The following is an 18,963-nucleotide window of genomic DNA, read 5'->3' on the forward strand; positions in this document are numbered from 1 at the left end:
GGGCAGACTGTACCTGAGGAACTTGGAAAGTGGGACCGAGGACAGAGTGATGGATTGGATGTGTGGAGATGAGAGCAGAATGCAGAAATGACAGCCAAGCTTGGCCAGGAAAATCTAGATGGCGGTGTGGGGCTGGAGCTTGGGAGACTGACTGGAAACTGCTGTTCGAGCCCAGATGATGGGGCCAGCACTGGGTAATGGCAATCTCGGTGTTGGCAATATTGATTTTGAAGCCTAGTTCTTTCCCTCACTAGCGTAGCGCATCACCTAAACAGGTCATATTATATTTGTAATCTAGGAAATGGACATGAGAGATGGGGACAGAAGGTTGGGTAAGTTCACTACCTCCCACGATTTTCTTATCAACAGTCAATAAGAAATTAAATATATTCCTGCCTGTTCTGTGCCCTCCCAGCTCCAACTTAAATTTAAACTTGTTGATAAAAATGTAAGTCTTTCAAAAGTACATATTTGGTCAATCAGACACATAAGCAGTTCCATGAAGAGGGTTTAAAAGGTTGTATTTTGTTTATCTCTGTAATTTCTTACCCTCTGAGATAATGCCAGGCATGTTCTCCTGACCCACTTATTTTAGTATAGCATGTATCACTACTGTAGCTCAATTTTTCATAGAATTATGCAATTAATATTTACCTGTACCATGAGACTGCAAGATCCACAAATGCAAGCATCGTGTCTGCCTTGTGTGCTACTACTGAGCCTTTAGAGAGCCTTACAACATAAGGAAGGGAGGGAGGGAGGGAGGGAGGGAGGGAGGGAGGGAGGGAGGGAGGGAAGAGGAGAAGCAAATAGATTCTCCCCAGGGTGTTTGGAAGGAAAGACATGATATGGTTGCCGATTGGATGTGTGAAGGAGAAAGTGGAAGTCTTTATCCATTCAACACAGATGGCTGTTTCAATGAGGGAGGGATGGAGGGAGGGAGGGATGTATGGGATGGATAAAATTTTGTCCTCTCTTCCACAGCTAGGCATAGTGTCTTGTTGCAGATGCATGCAACAAAAGCTTTCTGCAGGAGTGGGCACAGGAACATGGAGTCAGGCTGGAGCTCTGAGTCAGCTGGCTCACTCAGGGTGTAGTGTGGATCTGAATGCCCACATAGAAGAGAGCTGGTCAATTAGATCAGGGGCTGCTAAGCACCAGTTCTTATGCTTTCTCCCCACGCTGAGAAGTGTACAACCGGCTTCCATGAGGCCTTTCTCCAGTGGCCTCTGAAAGTTAGCACCCTGTACCAGGCTTTTTCTTTTGGGCCACCAACGAGCTCCTACAGCTGACACAGAGACTTATTATTAGTTTTGAATGTTCTGCCTAGCTTAGGCGTGTTTCTAGCTAGCTCTTTTAACCTGTTTCTCTTTATCTACTGTTTACCTCGGGGCTTATTACCTTTCTTACTTCTGTATATCTTACTTCCACTGCATCTCTATGTCTGTCTGTCTGGTCCTGGGTGTCTTCCCTATTCTCTCCTCTCTTCCTTTGTTCCTTCTCTTCTTTCTCCTGAGCCTTGATTTCTCCTCCTATTTATTCTTTCTGCCTGGTAGCCCTGCCTATCCTTTCTCTGCCTAGCTATTGGCTAGTCAGCTCTTTATTAGACCAATCAGGTGCCGTAGGCAGGCAAGGTGAAACAAATGTAACACAGCTTTACATAGTTAAACAAATGCAGCATAAACAAAAGTCCTGTGCCTTTACACAGTTAAAGTACTATTCCACAGGATAAACAAATGTAACACATCTTTGCCTAGTTAAAATAATATCCCACAACAGCACCCGCCTGACAGTGGTAGCAGGCAGGAGTCACAGTGCAAGGACTAAAGGAATCAGTGGTTGGTAGATGGAGTGAGGACTGGAATTTCCAGTGCTGATGGCTCCCTTGGGCTGTTTGTAACCAAGTAAAAGAGAAAAACCTAGTCTGGAAAGTAAAGGCGATTGCTTGCTAGCTGCAGGCATTTGAGAAGTGTTCAAGGCCCTGGGGAACTAGAGGAGAATAAAAGAGCTCTGAGGAAGGGAGGCCTGCACACAGCAATGGGATGCAGGTATCTCCAAGCAGGGCATCACCTGAGGCAAAGCATTTTACAGGAGGCATTTCATTGAACTTCTGCACACACAGTGCTGGCTTGGTAGCTCCCATGCCCTCCTGCCCCATGTTTCTTCAGCAGGAACAAGCTTGGAAAGGTTGGCTTAGTGATGTTTCACAATGGGCCAGTGACAAGGCTGAGGCTTGGCTTGGGTTCCCCCCAGGGAAACACTGGGAGAGATTCCTGCAATGCCCCCCTGAAAGTCTGTCCCTGGAGGCTAAGAGCTAAAAATCGAAGCCAAGAAAATGCAGGCCCTTCTTTGAATCTTTCAAAACGGCCAGGCTCTATGAGGACCTCCTAAGCAGTAGGCACCTTCCTTGTTAAACCGGCACAGTTTATGATTGCATAGATTCACCAATGAAAAAAACTAATATGTATGTAGCAAAACATTTTCTTCAGCATAAACTTTCCCCCCTTCTGCTTTTAATGAAACATTTTTATAGATCTCCAAAAGTGTTGTGGCCAAGGCACTGTGCCAGGTGATCCTAGGTCATAATTCTCTGGACTTCTTGCTGGTCCTTCAGCGTGACATGTTTTAAAGTGGCTTGGGAAGAGCAATGGAGGCAGCGGGCCAGGACAGCGAAGGTGGCCAGCAGCGATCTGCTTATCTATAAATAAGTGATAACGGAGTATGGCGCTAGTGCACGTAGTGGACTGAGTAGGTGTGCCACACAGAGTAGGTGTGCCACAAAAGTTAGTTGGCAGGCTTTCCTTCCTCAGAGCACCGTGGTCCACAGGACCCAGGGTATAGCTGGGAGCTGAAGAACCAGCCTTGTTGGTGGCGGGGTAGATTGAGCTTGCACGTGTCTGCATATCTCTGTTCTCTCCCTCCAGACCCTGGGAATCCAGCTTCGCAAAACAAACAGCAGAGCGCCCGCTAATCGCCAGCTCGGAAACAAAACAGCGCTGCGCTGGGGGATCCGGGCGCAACCAGCCCTCCCTCTTCGTGCTCCTTCGCCACCGCCCGCCCCTCGGCTCCGCTCGCTCTGCTCGGCTCAGAGCAGCGCAGCTCCGCAGCCACCAAAGCGAGGCGGGCTCGGTCTCCCCACTGTCAGTGCCACCCGGGCTCCTCCAGGTTTCACCTCTGCCGCCCGCATCACTTGGGGCAGGAGTGTCCTGACGAGGGTCTACAACATCAGCACAAACTTGGGGGGCCCTCGAGGATGAGGCTGTCTCCTGCGCCCCTGAGGCTTAGCCGGGGTCCCGCGCTGCTGGCCCTGGCGCTGCCCCTGGCTGTGGCGCTGGCTTTTTCAGATGAGACCCTGGACAAAGTGTCCAAGTCGGAGGGCTACTGCAGCCGCATCTTGCGCGCCCAAGGCACACGGCGCGAGGGATACACAGAGTTCAGCCTCCGCGTGGAAGGCGACCCTGACTTCTATAAGCCAGGAAGCAGCTACCGCGGTAAGTCGAGTGGCGTTGGGGACACGGAATCCAGAAACCCCTAGGGCACTGACCGGAGCGGGGCTGGAAGCGGGAGCGAGGTCTCCGGCGCACCGTATTTGCGCATCCCAGCCTGGGGCTGTGTCCTGGCTGCCCTGAGCTCCTTAGCTGCCAGCTCTGTACCCATCAAGCCAGCGCTGGGGGAGGTGGGGGCGGTCGCGGGGGCCGCGGGCAGGAGAGACAGCCCAGGTCTCCAACGCACGGTTCCCGGGCTGGGAATAACAGCGAGCCACACATCACACCGGCCTGACTGGGAAGGAGCCCGGCTTCCACTCCAGCTGTTGGCTAGAGTGAAATATACCCGCTTTCCTCCCGATCACTCTCTGGGGACGAGGGTACCCTCAGGTGGGTCCCAGGCAGGACAGCTCTCTCAGCGGCTTCCATTCTTGAAGGAGAGAGACCAGTTTCTGGATCAAGCAGAACTCTCACTTCCTGGAAGGGTCCCTAACCAGTCTTAAGGTGCAGAGAGGAGGAACCTGAAGGGTCCACAAAAAGATCTCCAAATTACTCTCTATGTCCCAGGAGACCAAGAGACCCTTGAATTTCCAGGACAGGTTCCAATGACAATAGGGTCCTCAAAGTATCTCCGGTAGTCTCTCAATAAAAGGTGTCAGTGGTGACTGAAAAGAGACACAGGGTCCCCAAGACTCTTCAAATGTGGTGGAACCTTGACTCGGGAAGCCTGGAGACTGAGTGCTGGGGATCTCCAGGGAGAGCAGGGTTCAGGGCACAGGGAAGGGCTGTACAAGCAGGTGGGCAACTTCTGGCATGACCAGCAGCTAGGCCCGCACCCACCTGGAGACTCCAAGACACCCTACTCCATCCTCACGCTCCACCGCCTTCCTGCTTAGTAGGTCTCTATCCTAACTAGATATCTTTTCTACAACCGTTAGCTGCCAGTCTCCAGGTGGGACACAGGGCAAACTTACTAGATTTCATCTGTGGTCCTTCCAGGGCACATCACCATAAGTCAGCCCTAGTGCCTCATGGGGAAGAGCAGGTCACTGGAGCATTTGATGGGACAACTGGGCTTCCAGCTGTGGCCTCCCTGGTTCCCCCCAGAGTCCAGAGAAAATGGTTGGGAGCATTGGGAGAAAGTTTGGGGCAGTGTTAGCTGTACCAGCACCAGGCTGGTGTCCATGTCCCGACCCCCCCCCCCCACTATGGACCTGTTTTTCTCCACTCCAAGCTACCTAGTCATTAGTCATGCTCTGGGCTCCCCGCAAGCATTAGCGTCCTCAGCTTGTGGCCAGGATCTGCCTCGTTCCTGGGGGAGTCCACAAAATCCTCCTTTCTCCAGAAAGAAAGATGTTGGGTAAAAAAAAAAAGGACAGCGCCCAGCTGCCCAGCCAGGGAGGGAGCACACAGCTTGGCTGGGATGTTCAGGACAACCAGGTGTACTCTGCAAACCTGGGAAGATCTGCCCAAAGGGAAGAAACCTCCTTGGCCTTTGGGGCCCACTAAACACAAGTCCGAGTTAACTGGGGAAACAGCAGGGAAAGGGATGAAAGGGATTTGGGCTTGGTAGCTGTGTGACTTTGTGCAAGCCATTTAATTTCGCTGAGCCTAATTCCTAACTGGGGCGCTGGGGGGGGGGCATTTACTGAAACAAAGGTGAGTGTGTATGAGGGACAGTAGGTCCCCAAGTATTCATTAGTCTGGGTAGGGTATGAGGCTTTTCTTTATTGGCTTAAAAATGGAGGGATTTTGTCTAGTCTCATTGTTTCCTGTGTGTGCCCTGCTCTGGTTTAAAAGTTTGTCAACATTCTTCCAGTCCAGCTACCAGTGAACAAACAAATGACTGCCCTTTTCTGGTTCCCCATGAATTAATTTAATGAATGAGTAAATGGTGATTTCCCCATACTGGGGGCCTTGTCTATGACTAGTCTTAATTTAAACGCAAGAAGGTAGGTGTGTGTGTGTGTGTGTGTGTGTGTTATGATTTTGGCTAAGCAGGAGCATCCTGGAGTCCCTTCTCACACTAGTCCTCCTGTTTGGCTGACCGCTCACGGTAGCACTGGGAGGTGGGCACATTCCATAATCACATGGCCAGAGTCATTCCAGAACTTTTAGGTAAAAGCCAAGGGCTAGCAGGGATGACTTAAGATCAGGTCAGGGGTGCATCCTGGGCTCTTTAGCCTCCACCCTCAGACTCCGGAGCATGGAATATGTGCTACCTGCTCAGGCTGTAGGTGGGAATACCATCTTTTCTACCTTCAATGGCCAGGATATCTTGAAAGAAAGACCTTGGGAGAACCATGCTAAGGTCTCCTGGGTAAGTGTTTTGTAATTAACATATCAGGTTCAGAGCTATGAAGAAAATGCACTAGCTTAGTTTGTGACATTTTCCATCAGCTTATACTTCCCTACAATGTCATATTAAAAGTAAATTTAGTGTGTTCTACTAGGTGAATTGACTTAGGTTTATGGACCTTAACATTGCCCTGGTTTTCTATTTGCTCTTTAATCTTATTCTTTCTGATTTAACATCCACCACTATCCTTGGGAGCAATGACTCCCTTTCCTGCTTCCAGCCTTCGCCCTTCATTTCAGTGCATCATCCAGTAGCATCTGTGTCCTCTTGCCCCCACCCACTCCCGTCTGAGGATAGCCTTTGGCCAGTCTAGTCTTGAATAAAAAGGTCCCTATTTTAACAAGTTGAATCATGGGGCTTCTTCCCCACAGCCTGGGTGCTGCTGGGACAGTTATTCAGCCTTTTCCAACTAGCTAGTACTATGCTGACTTCCTTCTCTCTCCCACCCCTGCTCTCTGCCCTCCCTCCCTCCCCCCTTCTCTAGCCGCCCCCCATCCCACTGCCATAATTGCGCTTTAGAAAGCCCTGAAAGAGCCACTCTGTTTCTGGCCAGAGCCTCCTTTGAAAGGCGATTACAGTGATTAAAAATAACAAGTTGAGGATACTCCAGGGGCTGCTCTTCTAGGGCGACAATTTGCAGGGCCAGTCTTTCCCAGATCACAATTTCAAGCCAAATAGCAGGAAATCAGCTGAAATGTTCACGAATTGATTGAAAATAAAAGAGGCTCTTTTGTCTGGGTGAAGGTCTGTTTATTGGGAAAATAAAGTCAGACCCTAGCTAATGAGAGTGTCTTTTCCTAGATGCTCTTTAAAGGGAAATTTCAAGGAACTTGATGGGAAAAGAATGTTCAAGAGATTTCAAAAGCCGGTCCAACTGCGGGCATAATTGGGGGATTTATTTAAACCCGGAGGTTTGGAGACCTCCAAAGCAGCTTTGCTTCCTTCTTTGTCTCAGTTTGGGACACACACTGCCAGCGGGAGTAGGCACCTCAGCCTACTCGAGAGAGCATGGGATTTCATGATGCATGGATTAGTTTTGGATTTCTGCTTGGCTTCATAGACACTGTGCCACCACAGGCAACCCACTACATGTCTCTGAACTACAGTTCCCCAGTCTGTAAAGTGAGAGCATTTGCGGGGAGAGCGCCCCCAAAGCATCATGAGAACTGGAAATAAGAGTCAGAAGAAGTCAGCACACAGTGGGTGCAATATGTATGTTTGTGTGCGCATACATATAAATGCACATATATACCTGTTTTATGAGAGGACTCACTTGGAAGTTTTTTTTAAAAAAAATGTTTATCATGATACCAGAAAAGACGTTGTGTTAAATTCTACCTACTCACCTTCCTTATTCCTCACTGCTCTGTGAGACAGTTTATTCTATTCCCATTTTATAGATGAGACTTAGCATCAGAGAGAACCAGGTCCTCACTCACAGTCACATGGCTACAAGTCAGGATCCAGTCTTGAGTCTATGCAACCCTTCGATCCGCACTCTTTCCTGGTCTTTTATGCCAACCCATAAACTGATTTGAGAGTAGAAGTGCTTCACCAAGCTAGCCTCAGCCTTCTGGGTAGTGAGAGAGACTTTCTTGAAGGGGAACAGGGCAGACAAATTTTAAAAAAATCACACCTCAAGACACAGAGAAATAAGGCAGTGGAACCTTCCTGCATTTGCTTCTTATAGACTTCAGTATTGCATTTTCCCATAAGCAGAAGTTCAACCAAAACATGAAGGGCCTTGCCGGTCTTTGTGGAAGCCCACAAAGGTTTTCTAGTGAGATCTGAGCGTGCATGGTCACCAGGAGTTTGGGATGGTCTGCACTTGACTGTGCTGGGGGGAGGTCTTTTGCTCCACCCCTTGGCATTCCTTTAAAAGCCCTTTAGTAGAGACAGAAGGGGCCAATGGGTTTTGACCCAGGCTGTCCTGAGCTATCCTGTGTTTCTAATCGTCTCTCTCCTCTATACTTCTGTCTACATATTTCTCACTTCTCCCTCCTCAAGAGTACCCTGGGGGAAAAAGAGGGAGCAGGTCTCCCTCTGGTCTTTAACAGATTCCCTTCATGGGAAGGCAGGAATCAACTGGAGGGAGAGAAACCCTAACGTGATGAACTGTTTCATCCACATGTACTTGTTTTACAGCAGGTTTGTAAATTCTTATGTGTGAGCATAATATATGTAGGACTGAAAAACTGAAGCCGGGAAAGACCGTTTAAATAAACAGTTTCTTTTGTTATGGCTTGCTTTTTTTAAACAAGCATTCCCATCTTTCCTCTGTTCTTGTACTTTTCTTTTCCTTTTATTATGTGATTTTTAAATTTTAAATTCTTACCCCTTTTAATATTTAGTTAAAATTGATAATAAAATCAAAAGATGCCAGAGTTGGTTGTGTGCATGCTACCATCCCAGGGATCAGAAAGCTGAGGCAGGAGGATCATGAGCTTGAAGCCATCTTTGACATACATAGTGAGATCCTGTCTGGAAACTCAAAAGGGAAAAAACAAAATTCAAAAGCTGCACCAAGCCTGATGCTCAATGGTTGTGGAGACTGCTTGTTGCTTTTGAGTGTCAGGCAATGGGGAAAACATCAGGACATATAAAACAAGACACAGCTAATTAAAGTTTTTCAAAGTTGACAACCTGAGTGCTTTCTCATGTCCAGATAAGTTGTTCCATTACAGCTAACTCTTAACTGGAACTATAGACTAGAATGATATGTCCACACATAGGAGCTAAGATCAAGAGATTTTTTACTCCCACACTCCCCATTTATAGCCTTTACAGAAACAAGATATAGGTCAAGATCAATTTCTATGGGGAGAAATTCTTATTTTAGTCAAGAAATAGGCTAATCTCATTACAAAGGTATCCCAAATGATTTGTTTCAAGTGAGTTAAGTAGGAGACCAGACATGATGGACCTCTTAGCTTCATAAAGTCACTCAGGAACCCAGGTTCCCTCAGCCTTGTTGCTCTGTCTGCTTCTAGGACTCTGCTACCCAACAGGTAGCTGCTAGTGAAGTGAGACCATTACATACTTTAAATGTGGCTGATCTGAAATGAGATGTGCTACAATGTTATTGAAGAATTCATGTGAAAAAGAGAACAGCTTTTATTAGTAATTTTCAAATTTGTTTCACATTGAAATGGACATTATATATGTTAGGTTAAATAACAGATGTTGCTAAAATTAATTTCAATCATTTTACTTTTGTTTCCTTATTTGGATACTGGCTAACATGATCAGACTCATGGGGCTTCAGGTTCTTTTATTGGACAGCACTCTACAAGGATCGTAGTAGCCAACTTGTTTTTAGCCAAACTCCATCTGGCACATAGTGCTGAGGAGAGAGACTGAAAAAGAAGACAACTTTAGTTTAATTACATGCCTCTGAAATTGTACCTAGCCCTTTTAAGCATGCTCCCTTGGTAAAGGTTTAGTCATGTGACCACACTCAGCTGTAAGGGGGTCTGGGAAATACAGCATAGAGTTTTGGGGACTTACATTCCACTAATACTTGAGAGGGGATTTTTTTCTAAGATGAAGGAGAAATAGATTTTGGGGAACAATTACAGATTGCTCCATTTTTAAAAATTGCTTAAAAAACCTTTTGTGTGTGTTTTGACTGCATATATGTCTGTGCACCATGTGCATGCAGTGCCTTCTGGTACCAGAAGAGGGCGTTTGATCCTCTGGAACTGTAATTATGGACAGTTGTGAGCTGCCGTGGGGATGTTGGAAACCAAACCCAGGTCATTTGGAAGAGCAGTTGCTGCTCTTAACAACTGAGCCATCTCTCAGCCCTGCCCCATATTTTTAATGACAGTCATATTCCCTCTTTCAGTGAAGGGTCTTCTAGGTGGGATCTGTGCAACTATGAGCTGATATTCCTACTGAATCCATCGGCAGAGAAAGGAATGTCATTGTGTGTATGTAAGTATATGTGTGTGGTTTGTATGAGTCCGCATATATTAAATGTTGTCTTGCCAGGTGGAGGTGGTGCATGCCTTTAGTCCCAGCACTCGGGAGACAGAGCTAGGCAGATCTCTGTGAGTTCGAGGCCAGCCTGGTCTACAAAGCGATTTCCAGGACCGGCACCAAAACTACACAGAGAAACCCTGTCTCAAAAAACCAAAACTAAATAAATAAATGAATAAATAAGTAAACAAATGAATAAAATGTTGTCTTTATGTAAGTGTATGTAAGTAGCCTATTCTATCTTGCTTTTTCCCCTCAACAAAGAAGGAATCAGCAAAGAAAAAAAAAGAAAGGAAGGAATAAGTGAAAAGAACAAGAAAGCAATGGGCATGTGTGGGAAGAGAAAAGAAAACACCACCAGGGTAGGCATTCAGAATAAAAATGAACAAAATAATTTGAATGCAATGAATATCTATCCTACCTGAGGCTGAGAATCGAGGGGCAGATGGAAAGTCTAAGTCGTATAAGTCAAAATTATCCCTTCCAGATCCCTTGAAACTGTACATCACATACAACATGGAGAGCAGCTCCAATATGGTCTGATTTATGCGTCCCTCCAGGTATTTCCATTAGCAGGGATAGAAGCGGGTTGGCATTTCTCGCCAAGTCCAGTGCTATTCTCCTTCCAGCGTTGGAAGAGGGCTGTGCTTCTTCAGTCAGGTAGCAGAGAAAACTGTTGATTTCTCCTCCTTAAATACTGGCAGGTGAGTAGGAAGTCCCCACCATGTGGTTGTGTAGAGAAACTGAGGCCACGTGGCATGCTCACCAGCATGCAGTAAGTGGAGTGGGAAGTGCTTAGAATCACTTGATGCCCCCTCCTGTCTCTTTCTCTGATTCACCTACTTTGGAACACCTACAGATGAGGTCTCATGAAAACTCGTGGAGGTGCTAGTGAGTTTTTGTTGGCATAATATGCCCCATCTTCATAACAGGTTTCAGCTGAGACTCAGACCGGACAAGGCAGGAAACAGACAGAAGCCTTTTGCAAACGAGCTCCATATACACAAGATTCCTAAACTACTGAGAAGTTTAGAGAAATTCCCTGTGCCTAACCCCTTGTTTGAGGTCTGGGGGCACCCACTGTGGGTTAGGGGCTTACAAATCTGTTATCAAGGATTGTGTGGGTAGAGTTAGAAGCAGACCCAGTTGAAAATAAAGTGCAGGTGCTATGGTGCTACAGGGACCATCACCGCCCCCACCACCACAAACACACACACACACACACACACACACACACACACACACACACACGCATGCACGCACGCACACGCACATACATTCACTCACTCACTCACTCACTCTCCACCTCCCCACCCCACCCCCACCCGCTTCTCCTTTTCCCATCTCAGGGCTTTCCTAATTACTCTCTGCAAGCCAATGGGGAGCCTCTAGGGACAAAGTTTGTTCCCAGACCTCCAGATGACTGATTCCTGCTCTCTAAGTCCTTGTGTATTAAGTCGCATCTATAAAGAGGCTTCTTTGACCACCACTTTATGTTTTCTGTTGGGTTTTTTCTCCCTGATTTATTTCTTTCTCATCCCTTAAGCTCTCTCTGGGGTTATCTTGTTTATCATCTGCCTCCTCCGTCTAGAATACAAGCTTTATGAGAGCAAAGCCTCTGTCTTTCTTACTTTATCTTCAGTACCCAGAATCGTGTATGGAAAGCAGGCACTAAATCATTATTTGTTGGGAGGGGGAGTGCTATTTAAACCCAAAGGTCCTGTGTAAGACCTGCACGCTCCCCTTCTTATTGGATGGGCTAGGGAGAAATCATGTCTCTTTCTCCAGGAAAGGTGAGTGGCAGTGGCTGGCACTGGAAGAAGTCCAGGCTGTCCAGACGGTGGCAGCAGAGAGAAAGGACAGCCATTGCCCTGGGGCAGAGGCTGGAGATGGGTGATAAGCAGATGGGTGGTATTCAAGGTGAGGGGGATTTGGTGTGAGAGAGCAGGTGGGTGCAGAAGTGAGCAGCAGGGCAGCAGCTGGCCAAGGGCAGAGGGAAGGCTGCCAGCCTACAAATGGACTCTCAGGGCAGATCCTCAAGCTCGGACACAGATTGTCAAAGTGAATTTTCCTGGAACTATCTACAGTGATTGGCAAGACTACATCCTTTCTTTTAAGGGAAGTGTCCCCTTTCCTATGTGTCCCCAACACCGCCTGTCACCACTTCCGTCTCAGTAGCCCACACCACTGCCCTATCCTGTTTCTGAGGGATACTCCTTTTTCTTTATATGTTACCTGCTTCTGGAATTATATGATAGTAACATGAAACTGAGTACTACACCTTTGAAATGCCCTCAGGTATGGCACAATTTTGTCATTCCCCTGCCTTGGCAATGTGGAAAGGGTGCAATGGGGAACTGTGAGGCCCTTTGGCCAGCAACACCCACAGGCTGGTGAAGCCAGAACCATGCTGACCCCATATTTCTTCTCTGCTGCCTCCCATGGAGCTTGCATACATTTCCAAGTTTCTGGTCTTTGAAATCACACAAAATAAGGTGTTTCCTCGGCCATATGTCAGCCCTTGAGGTGCATATGGGTAAGCAGCTCTCTACTCTGGCTCCTCTTCTGACTAAAATGCCATGTCCCATTTCTTCAACCGTTCCTATAGGAGACATTCCTTCTTCCTGTACTTTGTACTCCAGATGTGCTCTGATAGGGATAGAATGATTTTCTTCCTGTCCTGGACACCGTGCATGTGGGAGCTTGCCAGGGCTTGTGTTTGCTTTCTTGGCAGCCCTGATGTGCTCTGGAATCACCCTCAGTGTGCAGCCAACTCAGATGTTTGCTATTTGCTGGGAAGGTCGCTGCCTTTCCTAACTGCTATGGTTTGCATACATATGGATAATATTCCCCAAAGGTCTATTCTAGTCCTGGTCTCTGGGATGCTGGTGTGGGAAGGTGCTGTGGCCTTTTAGGAGGTGGGGTCTCAAGGATGATGGTGTGTCATGACTTCACAGTCTTACTCTCTCCCTACTTCTTAGTTCAAATTCAAGCAGTTTTTTCCACCATGTGACCTTGCCATAATGTAACACTCTCACAGCAGACCCCAAACCATGGTGCCATGAAACCCTGGACTATGTCCCCAGAACTATGAGCTAACATCATTGGTTTCTCTGCTAATTGTCTCTGCTTCTGTGATATAGTAAGAGAAAACTGACCGACAAATCAACCCATGTTGGTGTAACTAGTCCACTTGGAGAGGAAATTGAGACAAGGCCGACAAATCAACCCATGTTGGTGTAACTGGTCCACTTGGAGAGGAAATTGAGACAAGGCCTTGCTCTATAAACCTAGGCCAGCCTCTAACTCAGGAACCTCTTTGCCTCAGCCCTCAGCCCTTAGCACTGAGATTACAGGCATGTGTCCTCCACCCCCACCCTGAACATATTTGATATACTTTCCCATTGAACTTCCAGTGTGACTTCTCAGTCATTCATAGAATCTCGATTCTGTCACAGGGGTGTTTATCTACATAATGTTACTGTAGATAAGCCATAGTTCTTATAAACAGGCCCAATAAACCTTTATCTAAGCAATTTGTCAGAATCTTGAGCAGGCTAGAGCTCAGGGCAGAGCTCCAGCCACCCTTTAAGGTCTTTCCTTAAAGTTATATCTAGTTCAACATTTTGAAGTAAACATCCTGTTGTCACCCCAATGATATTTATTAACTGATTACTATCTCTTGATTGGTCACCCCAATTTACTTATGAATATAGTTTCCTAAGTCTTACGGCATAACTCTAAAATGCCCTTGAAGTTTCCTGGATTTAGGGCTTGATTGACAACTGATGGGCTTTGAGAAAGTAATTGGACCACGAAGACTCAGACCTAGTTAGTGAATGATCTGATGATGGATTCATGACTTAATGACATCATAGATAGGCCTGTATTCTGGTTGCATTTCTGTTGCTATGATAAAATAGCCTGAACTCCACCCTACCCCCAAAAAAACTTAGGTGGGAAAAGATTTATTTGGATTGCAAATCTAGGTTATAGTCCATCACTGTGAGAAGTCAAGGCAGAAGCTTGAGGAGGCTAGTTACATCACATTCAAGAGCAGAGAGGGATGCATGTTAGTGCTCAGCTAGCTCTCTTTAGTCTTATACAGTTCAGGGCCCCAAACCAGGAAACAGTGCTATCCACTTTGTGACTGGATCTTCATATGTATCGGCTAAAGATGATCCCCACAGACACGCTCACTGACCAACCTGATCTAGACAATTCCTTACTGAGACTTTTTTCCCAGGTGGTTCTAGATTCTGTCAAAACTAACTCTCACAGCCTGGTCAGATAAAGTAGGCCATTGGATGCATGCTTTTGAAGATTCTATCTTGTATATGTCTCCTCTCCCTCTCTCTTCCCCTCCTTCTCCTCCCTGCTTTCTGGTGGCCCTGAGGTAAACAGCTTCTTCTACCATGACTTTCTCCCATGATGCTTTTCCCTTGCCTGATGCCTAAAAGCAGTGGAGCTAACTAATGCAGACGGACGGAATCCCCTGAAGCCGCAAACCTAAACCAAATCTTTCCCCCTTCAGTTGGTTTCACTCGGACATTTTGTCATAGTGACAGGAACTAACTGGCATTCTTAGACTGCTGAGGAGTCTTACAGTCAGTCCATGCAGAGTTGCTTCAAAATTAGCCATTATTCTTTTCATTGCAACCAACAGGGACAAGATCAAACTAACTGAGACAAAGAATGGAGCCAATGATTCCCATATCTGGGAAGCCCAGAGGTGGGTGTCGCTTCAGGCGTGACTGGAGCTAGGAGCACAGACAGACTTGTTACCCACCCCTTCCCTGTCCGTGTTTTCCTTCTCCTTCCCACCACTCCGGCTTTGCCCCTTCCATTCTTTATCCATTAGTTGTGCTTCTGTATATTGTCTTGATTATGTTCCTTATAAAGAATTTTCTCCAAATGACAGAGAGGAGATCTGCCAACAAGCTTCAGTGAAGAGTCTCTCAGCTAGTTCTGTGGCTAAAAGGAAGTTCTCTGCCCTCTAACTCCAAGCTGAAACAACCCAGGGAAGTGGATCCTGATTAGTCCTGCTTGAGTCACATGCCCAGGGGACTAGGGCTTGGAGGCAGACTGGATCTGGGCTCAGTCGCTCATGATTGTGTTTAAGGAGGAAGATGGCGGATTGGCCACATGGTCAGGATAGAAGAAGGCATAGGGGTCCCCGTCAGCTTCCTACCTTCGTCTGTATTGTCTGACATATGGCCAGTCTCTCAAGAGGACCTTCCCATTTGTGGGAGTCAGCCTTCTAGTGCAGTGGCAACATATATGAGACAATCAACTTTCTAGAAGAGATGATGGCTAGCTTCTGTCCACGGTCAGGTGACTGCCTGTCTGGGTTTGTGGTAACACAGTCTATCACCATGGGAGAATGTGTCAACTGAGGAGTCTTTGCTTCCTAGCAATGGGAGGGAGGGAAGGAGGGAGGGAGGGAGAGAGAACCCAGAGTTTTCATATCACCTATAAGAGCATAATCCTAATAAATGAAATTCCTCCCACTGGGCCCAACCTCCTCAAATTCCATCACCCCCCTCCAAACTGCAGCACATGAGCCTTTGGGGGACATTCAAGGTCCAAAGTCTAGCACCAATCTTTCCCATTTGGTGAGCATGTTGTTCAGCTCAGGACTTCCATCTGGCTCTGAGCTATACTGTGATGAGGTGACACGTGAGGAGGAGAGTGAGCCTTCATTGTGACACTGCATATGATTCATATTCATTACCCCCTCTAATCTTTGCAACAAATCCACAAGCTGATAATTATGATCCCAATTTCATGGAGGACACTGGTTCATTTTTTAATGCATTTTATTGATTTAGAAAACATTTTTATGGGCTTGTGATTATGAAGTCATTAGCTAGCCTAATGACAACACAAGATACACAATATTTCAGCTAGTTTACTCATAAGAAAACCGAGACAAAAGTTAAGTGCCCTGCCAAAAGTTGTACAAAATAAAGAGGGGAAGTTGGAACCAGGTCTTTCAACTACTTCTGTTGTGTAAAGACAACTTTTATAATTTTAAGGGTGCATAGCCTCATTTGGAATGAGGGGGGTCCATCTCTGCCTAGAAATGCTGAGCATATTGGCTGACAAAGGGAGTTTAAAGAAATGGCACAAGCCAACCCCACCAGCTCCCCTTTCCTGCTCTAGGTTACTAGCCCCACCTTCCTGCCCATCAGCCCTTCCCTAGCAGCTGTGACCTAATGGGGTGAGTAGAGAATAGGGACAAATTTCTTCCTGAAGCATGTGACTTCAACTTCCTGGAACTCTTCAAGTCAGGCAGATGGGGAGCACCTTGCTCCTGTGGTTACTTAATGCTTCAGTGATCTTTATGAGCCCCTGGTACAAGTTGAGAGAGAAGCTGAGGTCCGTCGTGGTTGAGGCTGTGACATGAAGTCTCAGGCACCTCTGTAACACAAAGAATGATGGCTGGGGCCTGGTCATATGTTGATGCTGGGACCTGATTCTGAATGGAGCCAGGGGACTGGGAATCTGGAGTTCTGCTTCTGAAACGCCAAAGACAGGGTAGGAGGGTGATAGAATCCCACAGGACCCGAAAGGGTAATAGGCACAGAGCTTTTGTCAGACTGTTGGCACATAGATGTTTGAAGGACCAAGAAAACGCTTTGGGAGTTAGGTGCTGTGAGAGTATTCATGAGGTGGGTATACCAAAGGATGGAGAACTCTGCCCTGGGTTGGAATTTGAGGCCAGGCTTCCATGTGAGATAGCCTTCATACAAACAAGGCAGGCCAGAGAACCTCTTACCACTGAAGTAGCTTTTGGAGGAAGAGTATAATCCATTAATCACACAGCCTCCAGCCTTCCTAAACTATAAATCTGAATGGACTGCCCATCTCAGACTCCCCGCCCCCCACACCCACTCAGTGCTTCTCAACATCTCCAGAATGGTACCCATACTTCCCTGCAAAGCCTAGGTCTCCAACCATTTGTATCCTGCTTGTCTCTCTCATTAGCCTCTGCAGTTAGTTCTTGCAACTTAGAAGATCCAGAATTAGTTCTGGCTTCTATATGGCTTAACGAGAGAACTAGACCACCGAAGCTATGCTGAGACTCAAAGGCAAAGCTTTGTTCCAGGTTCAAACTGCCAGAAGAGAAGGGAGTGTAGCCCTGCCCAAAAGGAGTTTGGGTTTTATAGGGTACTTTAGTTGGATGGGAGAGCATTACAGAAAAAGGCACATCACAGGCAAAAGAGGCTGCTGTAAGCAAAATTTTACAAGGTGGTGGGAGGTTCTGGTTGTTAGGACAACAGGAGGCTGTGGTCAAGCTGTTCAGTGGAGAAAAGGGGTCAGCAGACTTCAGAGAAGTGTAGAAGTTCAGTTTTCATTTCTCCAACTGGGTCCTACACAGGCCATCCATCTTGGTATCATAGATGAGTCCACCTTGAACTAAAGATCTGGGTCAGCCCAGTGGTTTCCAGAGCCAAGGCTAGCCCATGTGCCTTCCTTACTTCCCAGATGGTGTTCCTTTCGCTCCACTGGGCAAACCCCTGTTCCTCACTGGCCATGCGGCTCAGACACCCCCTCCACTTTACAGCCTCCTTCGTCTCACTTGAGGTAGACTCCAATGTCTCCTTCTCTGAGATCCCAGAGCCCATTCCCCATACCCCCACACCAGCTGCACATGATTAAGAATATCTGCTGGTGAAATTTGCAGGCAAATGGATGGAACTAGAAAAAATCATCCTGAGTGAGGTAACCCAAACCCAGAAAGACAGTTATGGTATGTACTCACTCATTGGTGGATTCTAGATATAAAATGAACAATCAGACCACAACCCATAGAACCATAGAGGCTATATATATAGCATGGAGGTCCCTAGGACGACTGTGGCATATAACAAATTTCAGTTTTACTCAATTATTGAAAAAAAATAGCCAAATGAATGGATACACATGAACTATGAACCAAAGACTGAGGGGCTCCCAGCTGGATCAGGCCCTCTGAATAGGTGAGACAGTTGATTGGCTTGATCAGTTTGGGAGGCATCTAGGCAGTGGGACCAAGTCCTGTGCTCATTCCATGAGTTGGCTGTTTGAAACCAGGAACTTATGCAGGGACACTTGGCTCAGTCTGGGAGGAAGGGACTGGACCTCCCTGGACTGAGTCTACCAAGTCGATCACAGTCCTCGGGGGAGGACTTGTCCTGGAGGAGGTGGGAATGGAGGGTGGGCTGGGGGTAAGGGGAGGGCGTGGGAGGGGGGGAGAATAGGGGAACCCATGGCTGATATGTAGAACTGAATGGTATTGTAAAATAAAAAATATATATCACAAAAAAAAAAAGAATATCTGCTGGTACATTTTTCCTCCGGGTGATTAGATTATGGGTTGCTAGGAGGCAGAGACCCTGGCTTTTTTCTTCGGAAATGTGGAAGTGGGATGGCACAGAGCCGGTACTCAGTAAATAAAAGGTGAGGCTTGGGGTGTGTGTGTGTGTGTGTGTGTGTGTGTGTGTATGTGTGTGTGTGTGTGTGGTGTGTATCTACTCACCATCCCTCACTCAGCTTGGGTTTGGTGTTCAGCACTGCAAAATAAGAGAAACAAAAAAAGCAAATGGGTGAGGGAGGCTGGTGTGTTACCCACCATGGGCGGTAAGAACTTTGGACCAGAGCAGAAATGAGCAAAGTGTACATGGAAGACAATTGAGCCTCCACTCACTCGCTCACTCACTACTCACTCACTTACTCACTCCTCACTCACTCACTACTCACACATGCACTCACTCATGCACTCACTCACTCTCTCTTACTCAAGAATTATTCACAATGCATTAAAGAACTATTCAGAAGCTGGGCTGTAGTGGTGCCCACCTTTAATCTCAGCACTCAGGAGGCAGAGGCAGGCAGATCTCTGAGTTCGAGGTTAGCCTGGTCTACAGAGTGAGTTCCAGAACAGCCGGGGCTACACAGAGGAACCCTGTCTGGAAAAACCAAAACTGAAATAAAATCAAAACAAAAAGAACTATGCAGTTTAAGACAGTTTAAGGCAGAGCTGGCCTGTGTTCTCAAGTCTCCAGATTGTTCGGGAAGGCATATGGTTATCAAATAATTTCACAGATATATATTTAATCAAGATTGAGTTAGAGGTATTCAAGAAGCACAAGA

At 46.8% G+C, this 18,963-nt stretch overlaps 1 protein-coding gene across 1 annotated transcript in view; it reads left to right on the forward strand.

Moving 5' to 3' along the window:
* Positions 1–2,759: 2,759 nt before the first annotated feature.
* The window catches only part of Spon1 (spondin 1), a 287,223-nt gene continuing 271,019 nt past the window's right edge, over positions 2,760–18,963 (forward strand). Inside the window, exon 1 of the mRNA XM_006978617.4 lies at positions 2,760–3,491. Coding sequence (XP_006978679.1) covers positions 3,254–3,491 — 238 coding nt within the window. The 5' untranslated portion in view covers positions 2,760–3,253. The remainder of the gene's footprint in view (positions 3,492–18,963) is intronic.

This window comes from Peromyscus maniculatus, chromosome 1 (assembly GCF_049852395.1).
Source record: "Peromyscus maniculatus bairdii isolate BWxNUB_F1_BW_parent chromosome 1, HU_Pman_BW_mat_3.1, whole genome shotgun sequence".
NCBI lineage: Eukaryota > Metazoa > Chordata > Mammalia > Rodentia > Cricetidae > Peromyscus > Peromyscus maniculatus.